At 38.7% G+C, this 26,856-nt stretch overlaps 2 protein-coding genes across 5 annotated transcripts in view; both read right to left on the reverse strand.

Moving 5' to 3' along the window:
* The window catches only part of DSC2 (desmocollin 2), a 308,378-nt gene extending 298,167 nt beyond the window's left edge, over positions 1–10,211 (reverse strand). For 2 of the 4 annotated variants that reach the window (XM_081252455.1, XM_081252454.1), the window contains exons 1-4: positions 9,609–10,211; positions 3,135–3,219; positions 2,037–2,236; positions 814–933 (exon numbers count right to left, since the gene is read on the reverse strand). In XM_081252455.1, coding sequence (XP_081108581.1) covers positions 814–933; positions 2,037–2,236; positions 3,135–3,219; positions 9,609–9,677 — 474 coding nt within the window. In that variant the 5' untranslated portion in view covers positions 9,678–10,211. Of the gene's footprint in view, positions 1–813; positions 934–2,036; positions 2,237–3,134; positions 3,220–7,602; positions 7,719–9,608 lie in introns of all 4 variants that reach the window. The other 2 variants (XM_081252453.1, XM_081252452.1) reach the window with 2 other exon arrangements.
* DSC1 (desmocollin 1) overlaps positions 10,072–26,856 on the reverse strand; it is a gene marked incomplete at both ends in the record, with an annotated part of 43,679 nt that continues 26,894 nt past the window's right edge. The window contains 3 exon segments of the mRNA XM_081252133.1: positions 10,072–10,267; positions 24,621–24,847; positions 25,940–26,194. Coding sequence (XP_081108259.1) covers positions 10,072–10,267; positions 24,621–24,847; positions 25,940–26,194 — 678 coding nt within the window.

The following is a 26,856-nucleotide window of genomic DNA, read 5'->3' on the forward strand; positions in this document are numbered from 1 at the left end:
CAATTATAGGGGCTAAATGGGAGGATGAAAATGAGTGAGAATGGAAATGATGTAATATCTTGGCAAGTGTGCTACTTTGGTATTTGATTCAAAAAGAAAATTTTTTCCAAATTGTTTTCATCCTCTTAGTAGGATCCTTATCTATTAGGATGACTAACAATTATTTTCTAACAATTTCTTTCTCAACTTTAAAATGCTCTTTTCTCAGATGCATTGAATTTGTTGGTGGGATATAAACAAGGATTCTCTCTCACCATTTCAAGAACTGGGGGAAAAGAAACCTAAGAGCTAGACTGAATGGTAGTGACCACTGATAAGGGAGGAAGGCAAGAAGATTTGTTAGGGTTTCCACTAAAAATGAAACAGGGGAGAGAAAATGTGGATCCAGTGTGATTTAAGCAGTGGACTTGGGAAGAAACCATGGAAAGGTGTACGTGTCTTTCCCCTTCATGGCATTTGACCTGTTATCAACAATTTCATCCTTTGTTATGGAAGATGTTTTGGGGTTTTCTAGACTATGCCCAGGCTCTGAGATACCCTTGATGATATGAAAATTCATTAAGGAAGCATGTGTTTGACAGTGCTATATGGGTTTTACAGTTTTATAAATGGCTTTTGCATGACTAAAACTGCAAAAATAGTATACATAGGTATAGAGAGATGCATTTATACCATATATTGAAACATATGATAGACATACTCACCCATACATTCATACACACATACTTTTTAAAGAACTGCATACTCATTGTCTAAATTTTTTACAAAGATGGAAACCATAGACTCTCACAGTGGAAGGAAAGTAAATTATACCTGTTGAAGAAAAAGTGGGAAAGGACCCAAGGAATTCTCAGACACTGAACAAGGAATAGGAGCCCATCTTCTCTTGGCACGTATTAGAACTTTTTCTTGAGAACGCCTTTTCCTCAGTACCTCAATTTAGAAGACAAAAAAATATTAATAATAAATAAAGCCAACGACTACTTTATTTTCAAACTTTAAAACTCTGATACATCTTTCTCCTCTCATGAAGATTAGCTGGGGAGGCGTAAGACCATGGTTGTGCTTGAAAACCAAACGAAATGTCAATACTAGAAAAAAAAATAACCAAGAAATCCCTGCCCTAACTGTTATCACAGCAATCCTCTTGAGAAAATAACTTGGTGGGAACATGGAAGAGAGAGAGATGAAATTGGAAGCCTAGAAGCAAAACTGAAAAAAAAAAAACTGTACTGTTGCCACACTGCCATGCAAAAACATGGGAGGAGAAATATGCAATGAATGTAAGTAGACAGGTGCCCTTCTAAATTTAGCATAAGCATCTTCCACTCACCGGCAACTAGGAAGAGCCAGGGGACCAACAGAGAGATCTGTGTCAGAAGGAGGAGAGAAACATGGTGACAACTCTCAAACAGCTGTCATGAGTAATGGCCAGGGGTTGAATGAAGTCATTTTGATCTTGGATGTCAAAAAGTCGTAAGTATGCGTGAAGTCCAAACCTTAACCTAAAATAGTCCTCAATTTTCTAAGACTAAAAATTATGCTAAGACACATGAGACCTATCTCTGGATGCCTCATGTATCTCAGAGTAATTAACCATGTCATGACCCTATACTGCTGCCCAGAGTAGGACACCATCCTAAGTCATTAACGTGCCATATGAGTTCTTGAATAATTAAAAGCTACAAAGTCCAAGTTATATACAAATATCTTAAACAATAATGTTTCTTGTTTTGGAAACCTATTCCACAGTGAAGATCAAGAAATGCTTCTCTGTGTCTAATCTCAAGTTCTCATGCTGTCCCATATCCCAATTTCTCCTTTTATGTCCCAAATAAAAGGAAATTATCATCTGTGATAACCGACTGATGTTGAACAACCCTTTTCCATTTCAACACTGTTAACTTGAGTCATGGCTTTTATTCTTCTTCAAGCTAAATTATCCCATATCTTTTCTGATTCACATCTTCCCTGGTCATGTTAGTTCCACCTGAAGAAAATAGTTCATCATACTTCATTTTTATACTGTGGTATACCTTTGTTTGTTGCTCTAAAAGGACAAGTATTTTCTTCTCTTCTTGGGTTTCTGTGTTGGAAAGTAATATGGTAAAAGATCTCTTCGCTGAGGACAAAAGAATGGCATTTGTTGTATAGACTGAACCATCTTCTAAAATTTGGAAATCAGGATCACTTGAATGAATTAGATTTGCAGATTTAAAGCACTCCTTCAGGTTAACTGTAGAAAATGTACAGAGCAATCATTTGTAAGGTAAAACAAAGCAATATATAGCTTTAACAGTAAGCTATGCATTTGAGGTGGGGCAGTCAAAAACTTTAAATACACTGACACTTGTAAGTTTTGCATTTTTAAAAGGATATATGAAACTATACAGTTAATTCAGTTGTGTTTAACTAAACATATCCATCACTTCTGATACCTACTTCACAGCCTTTTAAAGAAGAGACATTTGTTCAGAAATAAAAGCATGTGAATTCTACAGTTTGAATATTAAACTCACACCAAAAAAGTTTTTCTTTATTAACTGAAACTAGCCACAGAGCAATACATGAGAACACTTAAAATAAGTTAAACAGAATCTAGAGATTAAAACTGGCAGTTATTACATTAAATTATTACTGAACTCTTTGCATCTGTTGTTAAATAGTCATCGTATTCTGTATCTTCATTGGTCTGATCTTTTGGTATACATTTGAGTTATATGAAAAAAATAATTGAAAAAAAATATGTGGAAGTAAATGTTGTAAGATGCCAAAATATTTTAGGATAAAAACCCAAAAACAACACCTTTAAACTCAAGAAATAATTTCAATACTATTTCTCAATTTCATAGATGTGTTATAACATATACCATATCCTTCATCTAACGTAAATATTAGTAATTACTTCATTACTCAAACTAAACAATTTTAACTACTTTATATAATCATGTTTTTCAATAAAGTACAATATTCTGTTCATTGGATTGACACCATATATATTTTTTAAAAAGTATTGGAATGTACTATATTAGTTTTAACTATTAGTTCCAATACAGTTATCCTCCTAAAGATTACACTAATTTTACAAGATCACACCAAATTAAGATTTATTACATATTTTGGCAGTTTCTTACCTCTACCAATAAATTTTTCAGCATCTAGTTTGGAGGGGACATGTAGTGTCACTGTTTTGCAGGCATCACAGGCAAATGTTAAGATCTAAAAAAATCAGTATTATACATTAAAAAGAGCCTTTTCATGTGTACATAGTTTATACAAATTTGTATAATTACAAATCTGTTTATATAATTAGCAAAATAAAATAAAAAGCATACACTGGATTAAGAATTCAGAAAAAAACTGCATAGAAGAGAAGAATAAAAACAACAGACTAGGAGCCATGGCTCCCTCCCTCACAAAGCATGTAAACTCAGAGAATTGCTTATCCTCTTGGGCTCTGTTTCCTAGTCTGTAAAATGAAGTTAATAATAATTTCACTAACTTAGTGGATATACTGAGAAACCTATGACACCCTTTTGTGGGAAAGCACTGGAAACTATTAGGAAGGCAGCACAGGTATGTAAAAGGAAAGAGAAACAAAAACAAATTTAATGAGCCAGCAAGTTGTTTCAATTAACTGTCAACTGTCTATGAGTTTTGGTACCAAATCAAAAATATCCTAAAGAAAATTCCGATGCTTTTAAAGAGAAGCACTGACTCATTGCCATGCAGTGACTTAAGAAGTATTTACATATGACCCCACGCATATAAGCACACAACTTTGAAATATGAACTTATTTTGAAGTTCTCAATAATGAGAATTAAGGTCAATGTTAAAAATATTTCACTTAAAAAATTTAAATGATTTAGTGATTTATGCTGAACCAATTCCAACACAATATATATTTGAGCACACTGAAAATAAATTCTGTTCTCTCTGAAACTTTATAATGGATGCTTCTGAAAGTTTCACAGTTTTTTGCAAAGGTTTTTGACGAAAAGCAAAACAGCCAACCAGCATTTACACTGTTACTTAAACTTTTATTTTTTTTGGCTGTACTGCGCGGCCTGCAGGATCTTAGTTCCCCCACCAGGGATCGAACCCGTACTCCCTGCAGTGGAAGCTCAAAGTCTTAACCGCTGGACCACCAGGGAAGTCCCTACACTGTTATTTAAAAATCTATAAACATAAATTAAAATCATCAAAACTTGGATGAAAATTTTAATTTCCAAAATGCACTAAAGACCGTTTAAGTATCTAATTTAAATTATGTATGAAGGACCAAGCATGGCAGAGATTACATTTCATTTGGAACTCAGAGATGGACATAACAAAGAGACTGTACTTGAATTAGAAATAAAAAGATGAAAAGAATCTTCATTGGTTGCATAGCCTAGAGGGAATAGGAGTAGAATCAGACATGTGAAGAGTCCAGCTCAAGGTGACAGAAAGCATACACCCACTGATTCATTCAACCAACATTTCTTGGTTTCTGCCTAGGTGCCAGGAAGTGTTCAAAGGCTACTACGGTGAACAAAGAGAACTCGACCTCACAGAGATTATTTTACACTAAAAGACAAAAAGTAAATACACAAATGCACAAAGGTCACACAATGCCAAGAGTAAGTGTTACGAGAAAAATAAAACAGGAAGAGAGGGTGATAAAGACCAGAAACTTGAATGAAAGCAGGACGCAAACCAGTTCACTAACTGGGGAAGAGTCTTCCAGGTGGAGCGAAAAGCTAGGCCAAAGGCCCTGGGAGGGGACTTCACCTGGTGTGTTGAAGGAACAAAAAGAAGGGCGTAGCAGTAAACACAGTGAGGGAAGAGTGAGAGGACATGATATTGAAGAGACAATCATAGGCGTATCATGTAGGGTCTAAAAGGCCACAGTAAGGAGTGCAGATTTTATTCTGAGGGCAAAGAGAAGCACAGTAGGTTTAGACACTGGAGTGGCGTCACGTGGTGAGCATTTACACAGACTCATTCCGGTGGCCATGTGAGAACAGACTATGGGGGAAGACAGAGTGGAAGCAAGGAGACCCATTGGGAGGAATCTATCTGAGAGGAGAGGTGGTGACTTGGACTAAGGTAAAAACGATGGAAAAGGTGAGAAGTGGCCGAATTAAGACAATATTTCAGATAACAGTATCCTGGACATCCAGCCATTCATGCATTCAACAAATACTTACTGAATGTTCTAATATGTACCAGACACAAAGCAGTAAAAGGGATTCTCATGAAACATTCAATTCAAGGGTAAGACTTATTTGTAATTTCAATAATGGAGGATAAAAGCTATGACAGAGAAGTACAGGATGCTTTGGGATAGCACTAGGAACCAGCCTCCTCTAAGAGCCAGGTGAAGAGGGGCAACAAGTTAGCCATGTCACAGGGAGGCAGAGCTTGTATGCTGCAAACATAGGAACTGCATATGCAAAGGCCCAGAGATGACACAGACTTGAAAATGCAATTTGCGATGGTTGATGCATATAGCACAAGAGGGACAGGAGTTTAAAATGGATTCACAGAAGTAGGTGTGGGACAGGTCCTGAACAGCCTTAACAAAGTACACATACAGATTTTTTTCCTAAAGATAATAAGAAACCAAAGATTTGTTTTAAGCAAATAAATTACATAAGCAGCTTTCTATTTGAATAAGGTTAACTCTGACCAGTGTGACGAATGAATTAGGGGAACAATTTTCATTTCTAATAATGGGACCTAGCACATTCAGTCCAACCCCCAGGCCAAAACTAAAAATGATGAATACATGTTTTTAAACCATCCTAAAACATCCAGCTAGGCAAAAACTGAGGATAAAGCTGGAACACAGTAGTAACCAGAAACAACTTCTAATCTGAAAAGATTAGATTCTGGCTTTTTGGCCTCAAGAGAGGGGAGTGAAATCAAAGCACAGACCTGCCTAAGATCTAAGAGAAGGTTTGTCCACATTAATCTGGATCCCCAAATGCAAAACCTTCATTGTAAGAGTAAGCTAGAAGTAAACTGGTCCTCACACGGATTTGTGATCCACACTCACATCACTCATTTGTTCTAGGAAACACAAGCCGCTAATTAGTTTAAAGAAGCCCTGGCATGTGATCAGCACCATAGGTGCTGAAAACCATTTGACCAAATTCAATAACCATTCTTAAATTTTTTTTAAAAAGTGCCCCCAGTAAGAATTGATGAGTCCTACTTCAATATAATTTTATTTTATATTATAATGACATCATCAATGGAAAGGCACTAGCAGTAGCCTCACTAAACTCAGAAACAAGATAGACTTCCCAAGGGTCATCATCTATAGCTAACATTACATTAAAGTATATTAGGCAAGAGAATGATATTAGATGGCATATGAATTGAAAAGAAAGAGGTTAAAAAAACCCACTATTTGCATTTGATATGACTATTTATCTGGAAAACCCAAGGAAAGTAACCACAAAACAATAAGAAAATTTCATAAGGGAGCAGAAACAACTATTAAAACACAGAAATCATTAGTCATCATACACATAAACAAAATCTGTTAAACAATATAATGGAAAAGAAGAGATCATTTTCAAAAGTGATAAAAAATTAGAATACCAAAAAGTAAACTTAACAAGAAACATGTAAAGTTTATTTGAGAAAAACCTGAAAATATTTCTGAAGGACACAAAAGCAGACTTGAACAAAAGACACATATATTATTATGTTGGATAGTAAAAAATCAACAACATAAGTATATCAATTTACACTAAGTTAAATTATAAAGTTTATGATCCCAATAAAAATCGCATCGGGGGCTTCCCTGGTGGCGCAGTGGTTGAGAGTCCGCCTGCCAATGCAGGGGACGCAGGTTCGTGCCCAGGTGCGGGAGGATCCCACATGCCGCGAGGCAGCTGGGCCCATGAGCCATGGCGGCTGAGCCTGCGCATCCAGACCCTGTGCTCTGCAACAGGAGAGGCCACAAGAGTGAGAGGCCCGCGTACCGCAAAAAAAAAAAAAAAAAAAAAAATTCCATCAATATTTTTTCTGGAACTAGACAAGCTGATATAAAATGTAATAAGGAAAAATAAACAATTAAAGATAGAAAAATTATGAAAAAGAAAAGCAATGAAAGGATATTAGCTTTAGCAGATACTGAAAGGTCTTATGAAGTTTCAATAATTAAAACAATGCAGTATTTGGTATATGAATAGACGGAAAGAGAGTAGATGCATATAAATTGGAAAGGAAGAAGTAAAACAGTTTCTATTTACATTTGTTACAACTGTATATAGACCATAGGGGTTGTAACTTTTTGTTGACACTCACTAGCCATTTATGAGTTTCTATTTCTCCACATTCTTGCCTACAGAGCCTGTTGTCAAACTTTTGGATGTTTGCCAAATGAGAAATGACATTTCAATGTATTTCTTTTTTTTGTAATACCATTTTTTAAATTATTTATTTATTTGTTTGTTTTAAGATTTTTTTTATATAGACCATTTTTTTCTTTTTTCCTTTAACATCTTTATTAGAGTATAATTGCTTTACAACCAATGTAGTTTAAAATTCATCTTTCCTTATTATGAGTAAGGCTGAAATATTTTATGGGACATTTTTATTACTTTATGGTTTTTCAGGTCCATGTTCATGCTGGACTTCTTGATTTAGAAGAGCTCCAACCACAAGATGGAATTGTATAAGGAATGATTTCGATTTAGCAGTGGAGATCCCTGATGACCTTAGAGAGACAGAAACTTCATTAGGTGTTTAGGTAGAGGCAGCGTTCAAGTGGTTACCAAATGTGTGAGGCGAGGCAAGATGAGGAAGTTGGGAGAAGCTGATTCACAGAAGGGTGACGGATTACTTGGGTTCATGGGGAAGGGAAATGTAAGGGGTGTCCCCCAAGCCATTTTTATTTAGTAATGTTCCTACTCTTCTTTACACGTCTATCACACATGAGGCTCACAACCACAACAAGCATCTGAGGCTAGCAGGACTTTGCACAGACATGCACATGAGCATCAGAACAGCTTAAGACCCACCAAGCCTTCCAGCCAGAATGCAGTAGGATGAGGGGGGTAGTAGCCACAGCCACCCCACTTCTGGTCTATCCAGCTTTGAAGCTAAGGAAGGCCAAAGAATGAGGATTATTCAACTTTTAGTTTATTCCCTTATATCTGCTTTCTTCTAAAAAGGAAGTGAGAACACACAGAAAGTTGTGTGTGTCAGTATATAAGAGCAAAGCTATTTATGGCCTGCGCCTTTTAGTACCCGTGCCTAATCATGCCTTTTCCTTCAAGGGCAATGCTTAAAATGAAGTGTCAAAAAAAAAAAAGTGTCAACTTTATTAAGAATCTAAGCAAAATCCGTTCCTTTTGTCATCAAAGACATATCTTACGACCGCTATTTACTCCCTTCTTGATTTCCTCAGCTGTGAACTATTACTTGCTGTGCACCCGGCCCTTTGTATGTTATTAATGTGCCCTGGGAATTTAGTTAAGGGTTTGAAGTCCCTGGAGTTCCATGGGAAAGGCATTCTAATAATAGTAACAACTACAATTTCATTAGTTAAAAATTTCAGGACTTCGTTGTAAAATGAGAGCGGTAGAGTAAGGGAAAGTACACGGATATTTCCCGCCGCCAGTTGCACTCCTCCCAGAAGGAATCCTCCCTCTGTCTGTTCTCCAGGTTCGTCCCCTTGTCCTTCAGGGTTAGGGACTAGAGCTCCAACGCCTGCGGCTCAACGTGAAAGGACACTACCCGCTTAGCCCTCTGTACTTGGTCTATGTAAATTTTGTCCTTCCAGGAGACCCAGGAAGCCCTGACTGGGGAACCTCTGATCCCACACTCTCCCAGGGGCTGCTCTCCCCGCACTGGATTCCTATGCCTTGAGGTCCCCCAAAGAGATCTCAGCCTTTCCTGCCCGGGAGGGGGGCTATCCCTTCCGAATAAGGCCACCTCCTTTTTCCCTCCTTTAAAGCGGGAAGGAAACTAGAGCTGGAGGGCTTGGCGGGGGATGCGGGAGCGGGGAGAATCTGTATGCCTCCGAGGCGAGAGATCGGGAAAGCCATTTCCCCGAAGTTTAAGGGGAATGAAATCTCACGTGCTGACAAACAATGGAAACCATACCAAGGACCACCGAGGGCCGGCCCATCTACTATCTTTAGGCGCAGAGGGTGGAGACCGCCCCCGCCCCAGCTCTTCCCTCCCCACTTCACTCACACAGTAAGATCAAAAGGCGCCTAGTCCTTTCACCCAAGGACCTGCGATTTCGGTCGCATCCGCCCAGCGGCTCCCCTCGTCCGCGGCCGGAGCCCGGCACTGAGGTCGAAGGGACTGCCCCGCCCGGGGAGGTGCGCGAGGCGCAGAGAAGCAGCGCGGAGCGCGCGGCGCTCGCCGGCTTGTACCCCGAGGCTTCTCCTCCCCTGCGGGAGCGCTGCGCCCAGCTCGCTCTCCTCTGTCGGCCCTCCCCCCTCCCCCAGCCTACGGCACTTTTTTCAGCCAGCCCCAGGCCCAAGAACCCCCCGCATGGGCCGCCGCCACCACCGACCCCCGCTCCCAAAGTTTCCCCTCCCTCCCCCATGGGTCCGTGCGCCCACTCGGGACCGGGGTCCGGGCAGCCACTCACCGCGAGGGTCAGCAGGAGTTGCCGGCAAAGGGCTCCGCTCGCGGAGCCTGTGGGTCGCGCTGCGGCCATGGGAGAACTCGGAGGCAGGTCGCCGGCCGAGGCACCCGGAAGGCAGGGGTGGGAAGGCGCAGCCGGGCGAAGGGCCGCGGGCCAGGCGCAGGCTGGGCCGGCCGCGCGGGAGTGCGAGGCAGAGGCCGTGGCGCGCGGAGGGAGCTGCTTTTCTTCTAGGTTTTTCTGAAGCTCCTGCGTCTCACCCCAGGGGCTTTTCCTCTGACCGAGGGTGGGGTTCCAGGCGCCTCCGAAACACACCGATCGGCCCCACCTTGGTATTTTCTCAAGTCATTTCTGGAAGAACGCCAACATGTGGGAACTCCCTGTCGCCGCCACCCTTTTTCTGCGCTAGGTGTTTCTCACCTACGTACGCCACCTACATGCCCCATCTCCCCACCGCCCCGGTATCTGCCTAGAGGATTAACAGCTGGCCCTGCCCAGCAAAAGCCCTGACTGTACAGACTCGGTCCCCGAGCGCGTCCTGCCGCAGGAGGGGGCGCGCTCCCGGCCCCGACTCCGCCCCGTGCGCAGCGGCCAGTTTCAGACCCGCAAAGGCCGCCTGGGAGCTGGAGAGGTCGCATTTTGTGTCACAGCTAACTAAGGCCCGCCTATTAGAGGGTTGACCCCAGGTAGACTGTTTTATACACTCTTTGCTGGAGTTAATTTACTGCAGACATCCAAGTGCAATTCAGACAGAGGTTTCATCTGTGGCACACCTTTCTTGGGGTGTTGTTTGGTTGTTGTTGTTGTTGTTTGCCTTTTTTTTTTTTAACAGAAATGTCATGGCCAGTATAGCAATGATACAAGGAAATTACAATAATTAATCAATTAAAATAAGGGAATCCAGGCATCAAGGGTGAGTTACTACGGAAAATACATCTTGTAGACGTTGGTTAAATGCGGGCCTACTGACTTCCTCCAAGACCCTCCTTTGTCACAGTTAAAGCCAACCACTGACCTTCTTGTAACTTACCTCCTAAATTGGACTCCTGGACGTCTGAGATTTCTCTCTTCCCTTCCCGCCATAAAAACCAGAGTTCGTGGTAAGAAAAGAAAAAGAATAGGATAAAATGTATGTTTTGGTTTGAAGTATACTTAAACTAGATGAATTATAGGAGTACTTAACCTGGAAGATTAAAATATAAAAGAGGTATGCTTGCAGCTCTTCAGAAAGCAATGGCAGGGCATTCGGAATCATCCTACACCTCTTTTCAATTACGGCTTAAACCAGGGAATTCTGACCACAAAGGAGAAACTTGTCTGTTCCATCTCATTTGGTTTGTCTCCACAGGGATGTGTGGAGAAAACTTGTTTGAAAAGCCAGCCGTGATACATTTCAGCTCTTGAAAACATATACAGTCCTAATACCATTATACACAGAGCCAACATGATTATAATATTGACCATATACTTAAATTCAAAAGTATTGTCAAACAGTACCTGCCTTACATTCTATGTATTAGTCCCATGCTCTATTTTATTACTGAATGACACATAATGAGCTGTTCTGTTGTCTCCATACATATAAAATTTGTCATGGAACCTTTGCTTGTAAGATAAGCCTGAGTCATCAGCATGAGACTATGGTTAACATCCTTCTGTTTCCATAATTTTTTAACCCCCATGTTTTTTCCAGCAATGCTTTCATAAACACACCTCATCCTATTAATGAAGATATCATGATCTCTAGCATGAAGCTTTCCAGAGGAAGAGAAGCAAGCTAGTTTCAGGTTTAAGAAATCTACTCAGGCTGTCGTCCTAGCCCTGGACAATAGGACATTTCCAAGCTCTTGCCTACCCCTCAACCTTTAATGCCTAAGGGTAGCTCATGTTTTTCCACATTCCAGAAAAGGGGAGAAGAGCAATTTGAAAAGAATTCGCCTTAGATATTTATTTTCATCTTTCACATTAAGTAACTGATGGAGGCTACTAAGATGGTGACTTGTTTGTTTCATTGTGATTCTTTAAACAAAGAAATGAATTATAAACTCTAAACAAGGGACCCAATTAATTTAATAGATTTAAATTAGACTATATGGCTTCTGAAATAGCTTCTTCTATACTACAATCGTGAAACAACAGGTATAAATTTGAAGAGACAATGAAATATAGGAAGATGAAATTTTTAAGTATGTCTTTTGGCTGTGAAGATGATTTTGCTGCCTTGAACTGGTTTTCCATTCTGCTATAGTAAAGAGTGCACCGGACCAAAAGTCAGGACCAAGTTCCTTTGTGTCTTGGGCCACTCATATAACCTTAGCGCTCAGCACTCCTGTTTGTTAAGTAAGATAATTAAAGTAATACTAGATGCTGTCTATGGCACCTTCCACATCTAAAATTAAACTACTTAGACTCCTTGTGGCTTATTTTTGAGAAGTTGGCTGGAAATAGGTGTTCCTTTCCAAGTAGAAAGTCAGAACCAGAGTTGTCCTTAAAAAACTGAGCAAACAGCAACAAACAGCAAGGCACTTGGAGCACATCTCTGCAACCTAACTTCACAGTTTTCTAATTTCAGAAACTGGAAACTGAACATATTAATGGCAACAAAAAAATACCACTTACTGATAAGTACACAGGGACAGCTCTCTTTGAGCTGCGTGATTCCACTGTTGAAGCCTGGGGAGAAGGGTCCATGTGGACACGTGATCTTTAGGGTGCCTCTATCTTGGCGTGGCCAATGACACAGAATGGAACCTCAAAGCAAAGGAAACAGACCTAAGGGGGAAAAAATGAGGTTGGAGGACATTGTCTAGTTACTTTACAGGTGAAAGTGAAGAGGAAAACATCAGGTAACCATAATAAAATGAGCACAATTAGACTATTTACCTCTCAGAGTTGTTACAAGATTAAATGATGCAGAATAAAGCCTAGCATATTCTAAGAGCTCCATGAATGTTGGTTAATATGGGTATCCCTCTTCTGCCCGCTGCTACCATACCTTTACAAACCACTCATCGCCCACCCGACTTCATCCTTATGACAATTCCCTAGTTCCTGTTCTTCCTCTTTCCTCAGGTACTGGTCTAGGTCTGAACCCCAGTGTTAATTCACTCACCACTCCCAAATCCTTCAGCCTCCGTCCCCCCAACACGACCCCCAGACCTCATCTGATTCAGAAGGATTAACTATGCAATACCAAAATGAGATGCCGCAGCTCGCACTAGTTTTGTACTTACTGAAAATTGGGACCAATTTTTTTTCAACATTTAACAAACATTTATTGAATATCTACCCTGTATTCCCATAGTATGGTATGCATTCTTAGTATTGCAGTTAACATATTGAATAGAAATTATGTTCACTTTTTCTATTTCTCATTTTACACCGTGCACTTCTTAGGGCAAGGACCATCAGAATTCTTTTATGATGGGAGAAAAGCTTTTTAAGTGCTGCCTTGTTCGATAAATAAAATATTTATTTTTTAATGCTGCCATATTTCTTTGAAGTTCTCTTCAAAATAGTCCTCAATAAAAGAGTATACTAATCAAATTCAACTTCCATTACCTTTCAAAATATTTTTTTGAAATAAATAAGGGATAGAGAGTGAAATAAGCAGTCAGTTCTTATTGAAGTACTTTCACTTAAAAGACCCTCAATTAAAAAACAAGCCAATGAATGAATTCTGAGGCAGTTGTGTTGAACGTGACCGTGTCTGCTCTTGCCTTTAATAGAATGCCATTGACATGTGCCACTCTGGAGTGCTGTGAACAAATATATCCTTAAAACCACAGCATTAAAAAAAAAAAAAAAAAAAAACCCACAGCATTTTCAATTATTTGCTTTACTAACTAACTAGTTTGACAAGTATTTATTCAGTATCAACTATGTCTCAGGCATTTTCTCAGCCCTGGGAATGCTGTGGTGAAAAAAACAGAAAGGGCATGTGCTTGAAGGAAGGAAACGCCTAAGGAAGTACAATTGGGCTGAACAAGTACTCTCCACCTGCTATTCACCTCCTGCTGACTCTTTTGTAAAAGAAAAGACTAATCTCAAATTAAGTGCAAAATGATATATAAAGAGTGTTCTATAAGGATGAAAAATCACCGACTAAAATTCATGTGTTAAATTCTGAAACGGACCTCAGGACAGGAAACTCACTGTTTTGTGAGATCACTTCACTTAGAACATATTTGCTCTTGGCTTCTTTGACAGTCATGTCTCCTGTTTTTCCTGTTTTATTCTTCCCTTGCTGGCTGGGTCTGTGCATTCTCCTTGCCTGGATTCCTCTGCTCGACCTGACTTCTAAATATTGCCACACACTTCTACCATGGGTGTGTTGTATATGCTCTTCCCTTACCTGGAACTTTCTTCTGTCTCTGGCCTGGCCCATCCTATAAATAGCAACTTTTATTTTCTCTCCCACCAGGTCAAATCCCTCTCTGATCAGGTCAAATCTTCCTCATTAAATAGCTGCCTGTTCTTTAGAGCACTTGTCACAGTTACAATGTTAAATTTGAGTAATTATTTGATTAATATTTGTTTTTCACCAAAGACCATACATTTTCATGACTGCACTTGACCTTTTTGGTTCTCCCTATATCCCTGGCACTAACCAGCATGAATCCTGGCACATCGTAGATGCCTAATAAATAATTGTTGAATGAGTGAGTAAATGAATAAATGAATGAATGACTCCTGGGAGGTTTTTTTGGTAAGTAATTCTTTGTTTTTCTAATTCTAATGTTTATTGGCCTAATAAAATGATGTCTTGAGTCAAATTTAGCAGGGTGAGTGTTCCTAATCTGATCTCAAACATAATGGACATGTATTAGTATATTTGTTAAAATGTGAGCTGGGCCTACCTCAGCCACATTCAACTGTGAGTGTGTAGCAGTTGGGAGGGTGGAGAGTTAGATTTAATCAGGGAGTCACTTTGACAAGGAAGCATCAGCTTCCTAATTTTTGCCAGTCCAACAGGTGTAAGGGATATTTTATGATTTTAAAATGCACTTCTCTGGTTTCTTAAAATATACTTTGTAGGCTTTGGGATTCCTTTATTGTAAAATGCCTGGTCATACCCTTTGCCCATTTTTTTCTATTGTGCTTCCTGTCATGTGTAAGAATTCTTTGCACATTCTAGATATTATTCCCTTGTCTGTTTTAGTCATAACTAATGTATTCTCCCAATCTATCACCTATTATCTTTAATCAGGTTTAAATAGAAAGTCTGAATTTTAATGTAATCAAATGTATCTTTTAAAATTTTCTTTATGGTATATGCTTTTTGGGTGTTTTTTTAAAAATCTTTCTCCACTCCTGGGTCATATAGATATTCTATATTGTCTTCCATTAACTTATGTCTTTGTCACCACAGGAAGTTTATCCCATCTGGAGGCCACTCTGTACATGATGTTAAGTAGGGAATCAGTTCTGTTTTTCTCTAGTAAAGAATCAGTTTTCCTAACAACACCACTAAATAATTTCTTCTTTTTTCAGTGGTGTGTGCCGTCCACACTTTTAACATATATTAATTTCCTATTTCTGCACTGGTCTCTTTCTGAATTTTAAAACTCTTTAGCCTATTTGTCTGTTCTTGTGCAAAAACCATACTGGTCAGCCTTACCTTTAAATCCTCGCTCTATGAAAACCTAACAGTCTGATCTTGTTTAAGTCAGCTAACCTCTCCCAGCCTCAGTTTTCTTACTGGTAAAAGGAATAATAAACACCTAAACTTGGAAGTATGTTATTAATATTTTCAATGAGATAACATTTGTGATAGTATCCTGTAATGCTTGCACATAGTAGGTGCTCAGTAACTGTCTTCAACAAGCGTTTACTGAGTTTCCTCCATGTTCCAGACACTGTTTTAAGCACAAAGATCCCTGCCCTCATGGAGCTTACACTCAAATGTGGGGAGGGGAGAGAAAACAATGAACATAATGAAGAAACAAATTATATTGTACACCAAATGGCAACATAATCCATTTTATATTGAAAATTCATGTAGTGTAAGTAGTCATAGTCTTTAACACCTGCAGGGTCCAGGAAAGTAATCAAAATAAATAAGTTAGGTTGGTTGAAAAGAGCAGCCCTTTTTATTATTCTGATTTTGTGAAGATAAGAACACAAAAAATACATCTCTTTTCCTTCCTACATCTGTCTTCAGAAAACAATAGTACAAGTGTCATGATAATTGGCAATTGACAGCCTTCTTATCTGAGACATAAATGGCAAGCCTCATAGGGCTCTGGCACTGGCAGAGACCCTGGGAAAGTCACTTGTCACTTCCAAGCAATTGGTGGTCTTTGGGAATATGGACTCCATGTTGCCAGACCCGCCAATTTTTCAAGCAAAGTCATAAATTTGCATTTGGGGTGAAATATCCTGATTTTTAATATAGCAGTTTATTCATATTTTTTTCAACTGTAAAAGCTTCTCCTCTCCTCCCCCCAAACCCCCCAAAATTTGCAGGCCACATACGGTTTAAGGAAGTAATCAGGTTTAAATCTCTGAAAAAAACTGAGGTTATATTTATGTCACTTTTAAAATAAGCTTTAGCTCTGCAGTATTTTGTAAAACTTGGTATGTGAAAGAGTGTGAGCCACTCAAACTATTATATAGTCCACTAACTATTTTTTTTAATTGGAGTATAGCTGTTTTAGAATGTTGTGTTAGTTTCTGCTGTACAACGAAGTGAATCAGCTATATGTATACATATATCTCTTCCCTCTTAGACCTCCCTCCCACCCCCCATCCCACCCATCTATGTCATCACAAAGCACTGAGCTGAGCTCCCTGTGCTATACAGCAGGTTCCCACTGGCTATTTATTTTACACATGGTAGTGTATATATGTCAATCCTAATCTCCCAATTCATCCCACCCTCCCCTTCTACCCCCCTCCCTGTCCACATGTCTGTTATCTATGTCTGCGTCTCTATTCCTGCCCTGCAAATCATTATATACTGAATAAATATTTTGCTAAGAATCTTACTGACCTGGGGCAGGAAACACTGGTTAAGAATAAGAAACAATATTCCTCCTGCATATTTGCCCCCAGAATACCTCCTATCATTATTAAACATCTTCCTTAGTTACAGTGCCCTGATTTTGTTCAGCTGATAAACCACATTTCTCACTCTCTATTGCAGCTAGGGATGGACAAGTGACTAAGTTCTCCCAAGGATATGTAGGCAGGAATTGTTGGAGGGAGCTTCTGGAAACGCTCCCTAAAAAGAAAGTCTTCCTCCTTCCTCTTTTTTTCCTGCCTCAGACTCAGATGTGATAGCTGGAGTTGCATGAGCCATCTTGTGATTTTGAAGCAATTTGTAATTTGCTTCACAAATCATCTTGTGATTTGTGAAGCAAAGGATGGTTGAGCAGAATAAGTGAAGGCTCCTGGGACATTGATGATATTAAGAAGCCCCTGTAAGTCCAAGACTCTGAACTTGTTTTACATTAGTGAAAACGAACTTTTGCCTATTTAAACCACTTTATAAGAAATTGATTCTTTACAAGAAATTGATTAAATTAAGAGATAATTAAGAGCTAGAGTGAACTGGTTGTAGTTCTATGTGGGATGTTGGATGGGGGAGGGCAGTGGAGGAAGAGTCAAGGGTGATGCCCAGGGTTCTGGCTTTGGCTACTGGGCGACAATGTGCCCTGAGCAGGCAGGATCAGGTGGTTTATGATGTCTAAATAAATAAATAAGCCACTTTATTTCTGTCACCAAGTAGTCTAATACAAGTCCTGAGATCTTTTTTTTTTTTTTTTTTTTTGCGATACGCGGGCCTCTCACTGTTGTGGCCTCTCCCGTTGCGGAGCACAGGCTCCGGACGCGCAGGCTCAGCGGCCATGGCTCACGGGCCCAGCCGCTCCGCAGCATGTGGGATCTTCCCAGACCGGGGCACGAACCCGTGTCCCCTGCATCGGCAGGTGGACTCTCAACCACGGCGCCACCAGGGAAGCCCCTGAGATCATTTTTAAAATACCTTTTTATATAGCCTCTAATGTGGACGAGCAGAATTCCAACTAAGTTAATAGGCATGTGGAATCACCATTTGTCATACAGCAAAACAATAAAATTGTCTTCCTTGTCACCTGCTAAAACCTCCTCAACTTCCTGTGTTTGTTAAACTCACCTTTACTCATTTTGAAGTCTAGTTGAATTGGCATAAGAAATATTTTAGACTGGTAATTTGTTGGATTAATTAATAGGAAAATAAATTGTATTTGCTTTTATTTACCTATATATTAATTAACTGAAAAATGTGACCATGCCTCAGGCTATTAGAATGCAACCAAACATTGAATCCCTCAGACTTAAGGGAACACATCCATTTGATCACACAATTTATAGGGACAGAGACTGAAGCAGTGGAAATAGTATGCTAAATCTTAAAAGGTGTGTTTTAAAATTAGGGAAGATGTTTTCGTTGAAATTTTTAATTTAATGCATCAATTAAATACTAAATGCCATGTATATATACTATTGACACACACAAAATGAACAAACAAACAAAAACTCTTGTCAAGCACAGGTGTAAGGGAGAGCACAGTGATGACTGAAACATAATCGCTGCATTGAAGAACGTCAGTTGGGCTTATAAAACCAACAAATAAAATCCTTTTTACAGTTGAGGGGATTGAAGTACATGAGCTTCAATGACTTCATAAAGATCATAAAACAAGTTAATAGAAAAGTCCAGACTGTCTCACTCCTAGACCCATGCCTTCTGACAAAGTCAGGCTTCTGACTTCAGGGAGAACAGAAAAGAATATTTTCAAGTGAAGAAAAGGTACACCTTTTTGACTTCCATTAAATAATTAATACTTCATTTTGCCTTGAGACTGTTTAGAGAACACAGAACTATCTTCAAGAACAACCATTTTTGAAATCTTAGCCAAAAGAAAATGAGTTCCCAAGGCAGATTAAGTTAATTGAATCATGACTTAAGTAAAACAATTATTTCCATCCAGTCTCTGTTCTCTCCCTATATCAGATTAGACTAGCTACATTTAACAGAAAATCTAAAATTTCATTGCTTAAACACAGAAAGGTTTAGTCACTCAAGTGGACAGGTCCAGAGGCAGGAAGACCAGGGCAGGTTTGGAGGCTCCACAAAGTCACAAGGGATTTAGGCTCCTTCTATCTTGATGCTCCATCATTCTCAACAAATGGCTCATGGTTTCCAATCTGAAGCATCATAAGATGGCTGCTTGAGCACCAGCCATCACATCTGTGTTCTAGCAATCATGAAATTCAATTGAGGAATGCAAAAAACAAAATAAAACAAAACAAAAACAAACATAAAAACATCTTCCAGCTGAATCAGCTCCTTTAAAACACCTACTCAGAAATTTCATACACAGCAATTCACTTGCTTCTCGTTGACCAGAATCTAGGACACGTCACACTTAGTTCAAGGGATTGGGAAATAATGGTCTGTTAGTGAGGCCCATAGCCATTCTGAATGAAATCAAGGTCCATCTCTAAGAAATAGCTAGGTTAGGGGATAGTTGGTAAACAACCAGAAGTCTCTGTCACAACTGTCACAAAATATCAAGGGACATGTGTTTGTCAGTGGCAAGTGTCCCCTTGATATTTAACTTCAAATGTATTTAATATTAAAATATCAATACCAAATTCATATTTAATTTTAATAATTATTTGTTATCTAGTTAATATTAATAACACATAAATATTAGATTAAGATAACTCTGAAAATTTGTCTTCATTTCCTTCTGCCTGATTTCCCAGTCTGAAATGAAAAGAAATAATCATGACAGAATATGGTTACTCAGTGAAACACAGCTGGTTCTGACAGCTTCCTAGCCACACCTATGATATTCAAAGTCAGCTACACCCAGAAAAATAAAAGCTTAAAAACGTACATGGTGATGAACTGGCTCAGTAAGAAAAGAATACGTCAAGTCATCTATTTGCCAAAATGATCTCAGGATACTGCGAGTGTGTTGCTTAAACTATCCAGGTTATTCAGGTTGGTTTTTAAACATAATTTAGTAAATTTGTTGGATAGACCCTGACCAAAAATAATGCCAAAATGTGATTTTTTTCCCTCAATTATGGGTTGGCAAAATATATTCACTAAGTAAAATGGCAGTGAGTATGCCATGTACCTAAATTTGGTTACCCTATGTGCCATTGTATGCCCTCCAATATATGCAATCATAAGGTACAAAGTATACAGAGAGTCAGTTACAGTTATTCAGGTACAGAAGAACACAGAGTAGGGTGGGAGATTCTGCTGTGTGGGTGAACAGAAGAGACGTGGCCTTGAATTGGGGTCACCAGGTGAGCCGGGACAAATTTCCTTACCATTTGGCAGCCGTAGACCTGCTGCCTGAGCCTACCAGTGTACTCACTCTAATTGGCTAATTGTGTTGTTCATCTATTAGTTTTTGCAGGTTCTAACCAAGGGATCATCTATACAGTGCTTGTCAAATTTCATGTACAAAGGGATCTCCTGGGAGAGCTTGTTGAAATGCAGATTCTGATTCAATAGGTCTGGGGTGGGACCTGAATCCACTTTCTTCACCTGCTGTCAGGTGTTATAAACAGCACTGAGTAGCAAAGACCTAGTACAGAGGTGAACTTGTACACTGGGAACACCTGCAAGGCCTCCCCCACAGACTTTTTTATTCAGTGGATCTGAGAAGAGACCCAAGAATTAGCCTTTCTGGCACATTCCCAGGTGATGCTGATGCTTCTGGTCCAGGAATCACACTTCAAGAACCACTGATTTAGAATTTCGTTATGGATCTCAAAGAGGTGGAAAATATGGTGGATGTAGAATAGTAAACTAGCTCTCTTATAGAATGCCTACAATGGGCAAAAGGTCTTTGTGAAGTTGGATTTTACATTTTATGTAAATGAACCATATAAATGTCATCCACTCTTAATTCCTAAGCTTTCTACATATTTTAAGAGAGACAAAGTCAAAATAAGAAAATTCTTTCATTTCCACTTTGGATTAGAGGGTTCCTTTTAGTTTTCCTTGAACTATACCTGGCAGAAAATAATTCTATGTGAATTTTTGGTATGAATTCTAGGTAAAAATTCAGGTATCTCAAAGGAAGCCTTGAAATTTCCTTTTAATAATAATTCCATGTTATAGAATTTAATGGTCCCTAAACATGGACAAATAAAAACACTCCACAATTACAGGTATTCATTGTTGTACTGTGACAACTAAATTTTTAAAAATTTGAAATCTTATGTATCCTCAGACCAAATACAGAGGAAGGTCATACTTATTTTTAATTGTTTTTTTCTCTAAAGTTAGTAAATAAACAACGTCTAACTCCATAGATTGATTTTATAAAGGGCATTTTATTCCTATCAATCAAAAAACTTTAAGTAAAGATTTTAAAATAACTTGATCTATCCACATGAAATGCATATTATAAATATACTTTGCACATAACATTTCTTACACAATTATTCTATCTATATATTTGAAAGTGGTTATTATTTTATTGGTAGTGGCAAGGATTTGAGATCAAGTGTGGTTTTTATTTTTTATGCAACACTATCCTTTCAAAGAGTTTTTTAAAACTATGCTCACTTAAATTTACTGGGCCCTACAAAGTATACAAGGATCTATCCATTCTTTTTTTTTTTTTTAATTTTTATTGGCGTGTAGTTGCTTTATCCATTCTTAGTAGTGCTTTCTCATGCTATACGTAGTACTCTTTTCTTTAACCTAATTATATAGAAAGACAAAGGCAGTTTCTGGTCAAATAAAATGTTCCTTAACATTTATTAGAAAAGTAGATAAAGGCAGCAGAAACATGTAACAATATACATAATTTGTTTCATTGCCCTAATCTAATTGAGGATTTTCAACTAGTACAGGACTTTTATAACTAACGCACACCAAAATGGAGTTAGCTTTTCCTCTATGATAATAAAAATCCTCAACTCTAGAACATCTATTGTGAACATTTCCCAAATAACATAGCATATTCCATTTTCTATGAGTAAACATATGCATAGATATCAAATTTTACAAAATATTTTTAATAAACCTAGGAGGAATTAAAAGCTCAGCAAAGTTAAGGAAATATTTAACAAAGCTCATTTATAACAATTATATCAATTTTCATCTGTCTTGGTGTTTCCATGGAATTTTTTCACATGAAATAGTTTGAGATCTTGATCAAGATAAGAAACTTTAATTATATATTTTCCCTAACTATAGATTTAATTCTTGAAAACAATTCAGAATGATTAACTTACTGACAATTAATTAACAGACAATTAACTTACATGAAATAATCCATCAAATACAATGTTCTGTTAACAAACTAAAGTTGTAAACAGTTCAGCAGAGTTTCATAAATTTCATCAATCATACAATTAACATTTAATTTTGAGTGTAAATAAAGAATGACTTTGAACTTCCTAGATAAACCAAAAGGCATCATAGTTCCTCTGTGAGATAAATTTTAACATTTTTGTTGTTGTTTTGTTTTTTTGTTTTTGCGGTACACGGGGCTCTCACTGTTGTGGCCTCTCCCGTTGCGGAGCACAGGCTCCGGACGCGCAGGCTCAGCGGCCATGGCTCACGGGCCCAGCCGCTCCGCGGCATGTGGGATCTTCCCGGACCGGGGCATGAACCCGTGTCCCCTGCATTGGCAGGTAGACTCGCAACCACTGCGCCACCAGGGAAACCCTAAGTTTTAACATTTTGAAAACATTTTAAAATAGTCGAAACTTCTTTATACAAATTCATTTCCCACACTTTCTAATAATTTTTTTTTTTTTTTTTTTTTTTTTTTTTTTTTGCGGTATGCGGGCCTCTTACTGCTGTGGCCTCTCTCACTGCGGAGCACAGGCTCCGGACGCGCAGGCTCAGCGGCCATGGCTCACGGGCCCAGCCGCTCCACGGCACGTGGGATCTTCCCAGACCGGGGCACGAACCCGTGTCCCCTGCATCGGCAGGTGGACTCTCAACCACTGCGCCACCAGGGAAGCCCCTCTAATAATTTTGGTTATAATTTTAGAGTGTCTTCTCTTGCTGATTGAGAAATCAGCCTTTGCCCTTTAATTGTATTTTATGTTCAGATACAAATTTTCTCTTTCATTCTTAAATTTAAGAAATATGAAGACATAAACAAACATGTAAGTTAATGTTCGACTAGTGAGTTTTAATTGCTTAGCAAACATACTGCATCTACATTCAAGAATATAACTTAACACGTTATTATTATATATTTCCAAAATTTTAATATTATATTTTAAAATTTCAAAACTGGTATCATTGTCAGAGTAACATGTACATCAAATAACAGATATCCAGAAATTGCATTACTCTCCAAAATTATTTTACTGACAATAGCTATAAAAATGGACACCTTTTAGGGCTTCCCTGGTGGTGCAGTGGTTGAGAGTCCGCCTGCCGATGCAGAGGACTTGGGTTCATGGCCCGGTCCGGGAAGATCCCGCATGCCTCGGAGCGGCTGGGCCCGTGAGCCATGGTCGCTGAGCCTGCGCGTCCGGAGCCTGTGCTCCGCAACAGGAGAGGCCACGACAGTGAGAGGCCCGCGTATCGCAAAAAAAAAAAAAAAAAAAAAAAAGGACACCTTTTAAAATATAATCTTACTTATTAAAACTACTTTTTTTTTTCTGCTCTAATATCCAACTTCATATCAAGAAACACCTTTACTTAGAAACTGACTAAGAATAAGGAGACTAATCACAAAATTTAAGAAAATCAGATACTCATTTGTTTCAAAGGTTAACCAACTAATAGATAAAAAAAATTATTTTTGTCTGAACAAGAAATATCCTTGTGATATATACAGTTAATGTTTATAAATCTATAGAGTTTGGCACAAAACACTATTAAAATATTATTTAAATATATGGTTTCTTTCTAAATTAATAAAATATAATGTCCTATTAAAATGCTATATATTCAAAATAGTTTATTAACTCATGTTTTCATTTTTTTATCCACCACCATTCAAGTAATGTTTGGTAAGAATTGCATTAATAGATTTCAATTTTTTAACATATATATGCCAGACACTTTTTCTGATTTAACATTTTTTGAAAGTGATTACCAACGCAGCCTGAGTATTAAGTTCCGGGTTAGATAGTCATTCAATCTTTAGCATAATCAAAGGGCTAAGTACTGTGTATCAGGGTTGTAAGCCTAATGCCTGCTGGGCTAGTTCCCCAAATGCTTGAAGATGGTGGGCGTGTGTCACACTAGAGAGAGCATGTCCTTGCCAAGGTATTTATATTTTTAAAAAGTAATAATACATCATGGTGGGCAAACAAAACACATTTGTGGGTTTCAGTCAACCCATGGGCATCAAGGCTGCAATTCTTTCATGGAAATCCTCTCATGTGATCCTTCAAAAAAAATCTCAGAGGCTCAAATTGCTGTGAGCTTGCTCTGGTCCATGTCTTTCCAACAATTCTAGAACCTGTAGGAACCTGATGATGCATCCACATGGACAGAGATCTCAGGATCGAGCTGGGAGCACCTCCAGAGGGTGAAAAATATAGTGGGAGATGAACCTTATTCACCAGTTGGAGACTGTATCAAAGAATGTTTAAAAAATCCTTCAGCACAGAGCCATGCAGATAGAGGAAGCAATTCTCTTGCACCAAAGACAATATTTCTAAAAGCATAATTGTCCCCAAAACTGTGAAGAAAATATATAATTTTCATCTAAAATAAAAATGTACTTTTCACTAGCTCCCCCGTATACTCTTCCAGAGCATACCAAGTAACATAAGTTTTCAAATAGAAGGTGCAAGACAGCACATAGTACAGTCCTAGAAAGGGCAATATGTAAACGCATATAAATGGAAATTAATAAATGAAACATTTATTTCTAGAGAACATGGAAGTTATCTCAGACGAGGAGAATTAGAGGGAGCTTCGTATTTATAGTATCCTTATCTATATGACTGGAAGTTTACCTCCAATAAACAAACACTTTAGCAGATGCTGCTGTCATTTTACATTCAATAGACTCCTACATATGCATCGTAGATGTTACTCTATTAAAAGGCACATTTATTTCTTTACACACTAGGGTCCTAAATTTGGGTTCCAGATGATCTAGAAACTCAAGTCCCTCTTCTTCCGGCAGATCCCTGTAGCAGCCAACGGAGCCGGCCACAGACTCTTTTCCTTCGTAGTTATAGGAGTGAACGTAGTCTTCAGAATGTTTATGCTCCTCGTCTTTTCCACACAGATACACCTTCTGTTTTGAAAAGGCACATTTTATTATTTTTAAAAAAAACACCTAAATGTAGTAGCATAAAAATAATGTCTTTGATTTACCTATTACTGTTTAATTTTTAATCAGAGTGTGTCCTCTAATGGATCCCTACACATAAAAAATGCACATGGGGGCTTCCCTGGTGGCGCAGTGGTTGAGAGTCCACCTGCCGATGCAGGGGACACGGGTTCGTGCCCCGGTCCGGGAAGATCCCACGTGCCGCGGAGCGGCTGGGCCCGTGAGCCATGGCCTCTGAGCCTGCACGTCCGGAGCCTGTGCTCCACAACGGGAGAGACCACAACAGTGAGAGGCCCGCGTACAGCAAAAAAAAAAAAAGCACATGATTGGTCTGTATTATATTCATTATTAAAGCATAGCAAATATATAAATGCTCCTACTGAACACATTGACGAAAACAAAAGCTCCACATACATCACACAACTAGTTTACAATTTCCCATTTAAACATGAGATTCTATAACTGAAATGTATCTCTGCAACTTTTTCACATATTTGGGGGAAACCAAAATAAGCTATGATTCTTATGTTTATACACTATTATATACCTATAATAATATAATACATTAACTGGCTAATATTAATCTATGTTGATTGATCTGAGCATAAAACAAGGAGCTAAAACCCCACATAAAAGCTTAACGATCTATCTGGTTGAGGGCGATAGTCAAGATTTCATAACCACATGGAGGATTCAACATACTAAAAATATTTATCATTTGTGATCTGCACAGTACTCCATAACAAATATTTCACTCTAGGTGATTTTCCTGGCAACTTTTAGGGAAGAAGCTATCAGTTTTTTTACACGTCCTAAAGTATAAAATGCCTACATATGCCACTCCTAGATCAAGTTTTGTAAACCTTATTTTAAAAATTGAACTTTACAAGATCGTTTTTCTCTTTGGTTTTGGACCTAACACCCATCTATCTCTATGATAATTTAACATGAAAAGGTGATGAGCTCCAGATGTAGGAGGAGGAAAACTTTGGGGAAATCCTGATTTATAAGTAGTGTACTTTCATATAATATGAACTTGAAGACACTGGCACTTACTTCACCAAGCCGAGGTTGGGTGAAGCTGTGCCAGTCGTTGTATATGTATCTGCTGGTATTCGTCACTCCTTGTCTTACACCCTTGACAGATTCCAAGGTCTGATGTCTGCCTCCTTTGATGGGGTCCAAAGTGTAGCAGCCTTTGACCACCTCAAAACTTTGATGTGTTTTGACTCCCTGGCCACCAAGTGTGCTAACAGACATTCTTGTGTCACAGATGTTGGATTTCTGTGTGGGGAGTCTAATATTTGCTTCCTAAAATGAATAAACCAGATTGAAACTAACAATTCTCTTTCACTTATTTCCCACCATGGGCAAATCACTTAACTGCTGTGCCTCTCTGTTCCCCATGCATGAAATCAGGATAATAATAGTATCCATATCATAGGTGTTATAAGTTAAATTGTATCCCCTCCCCCCAACAAAATTCATATGTTGAAGTCCCAACCCTCAGTGCCTCAGAATGTGGTCTTATTTGAAGATAGGGTCATTATAGATGTAATTAGTTAAATTAAGATAAGGTCATACTCAGTTAAGGTGGGTCCCTAATCCAAAAGGGAATAGTTGGACACAGACACACACACATACAGAATGCCATATGAAGACTTGATTTATGCTGTCACAAGCCAAGGAACTATCAGAAGCTAGGAGAGAAGACTGGAACAGAATCCTAGCACCTCCAGAGAGAGATGGTTCTGTGAATACCTTGATGTCTTAATTTCTAGCCTTCAGAATTGTGAGACAATAAGTTTCAACTGTTTAAGTTACTCAGTTTGCGGTGCTTTGTTATTGCAGCCCTAGGAAACCAATACAGTAGAATTATGAAGTTTAAGTGAATTAATACATGCAGGGCACTTGGAGCTCTGCTTGGCATAATAAGTGCTCAGTAAGCATTAGCTGTTATTATTATTACTATT

The sequence above is a fragment of the Mesoplodon bidens genome, assembly GCF_964165515.1.
Source record: "Mesoplodon bidens genome assembly, chromosome: 13".
NCBI lineage: Eukaryota > Metazoa > Chordata > Mammalia > Artiodactyla > Ziphiidae > Mesoplodon > Mesoplodon bidens.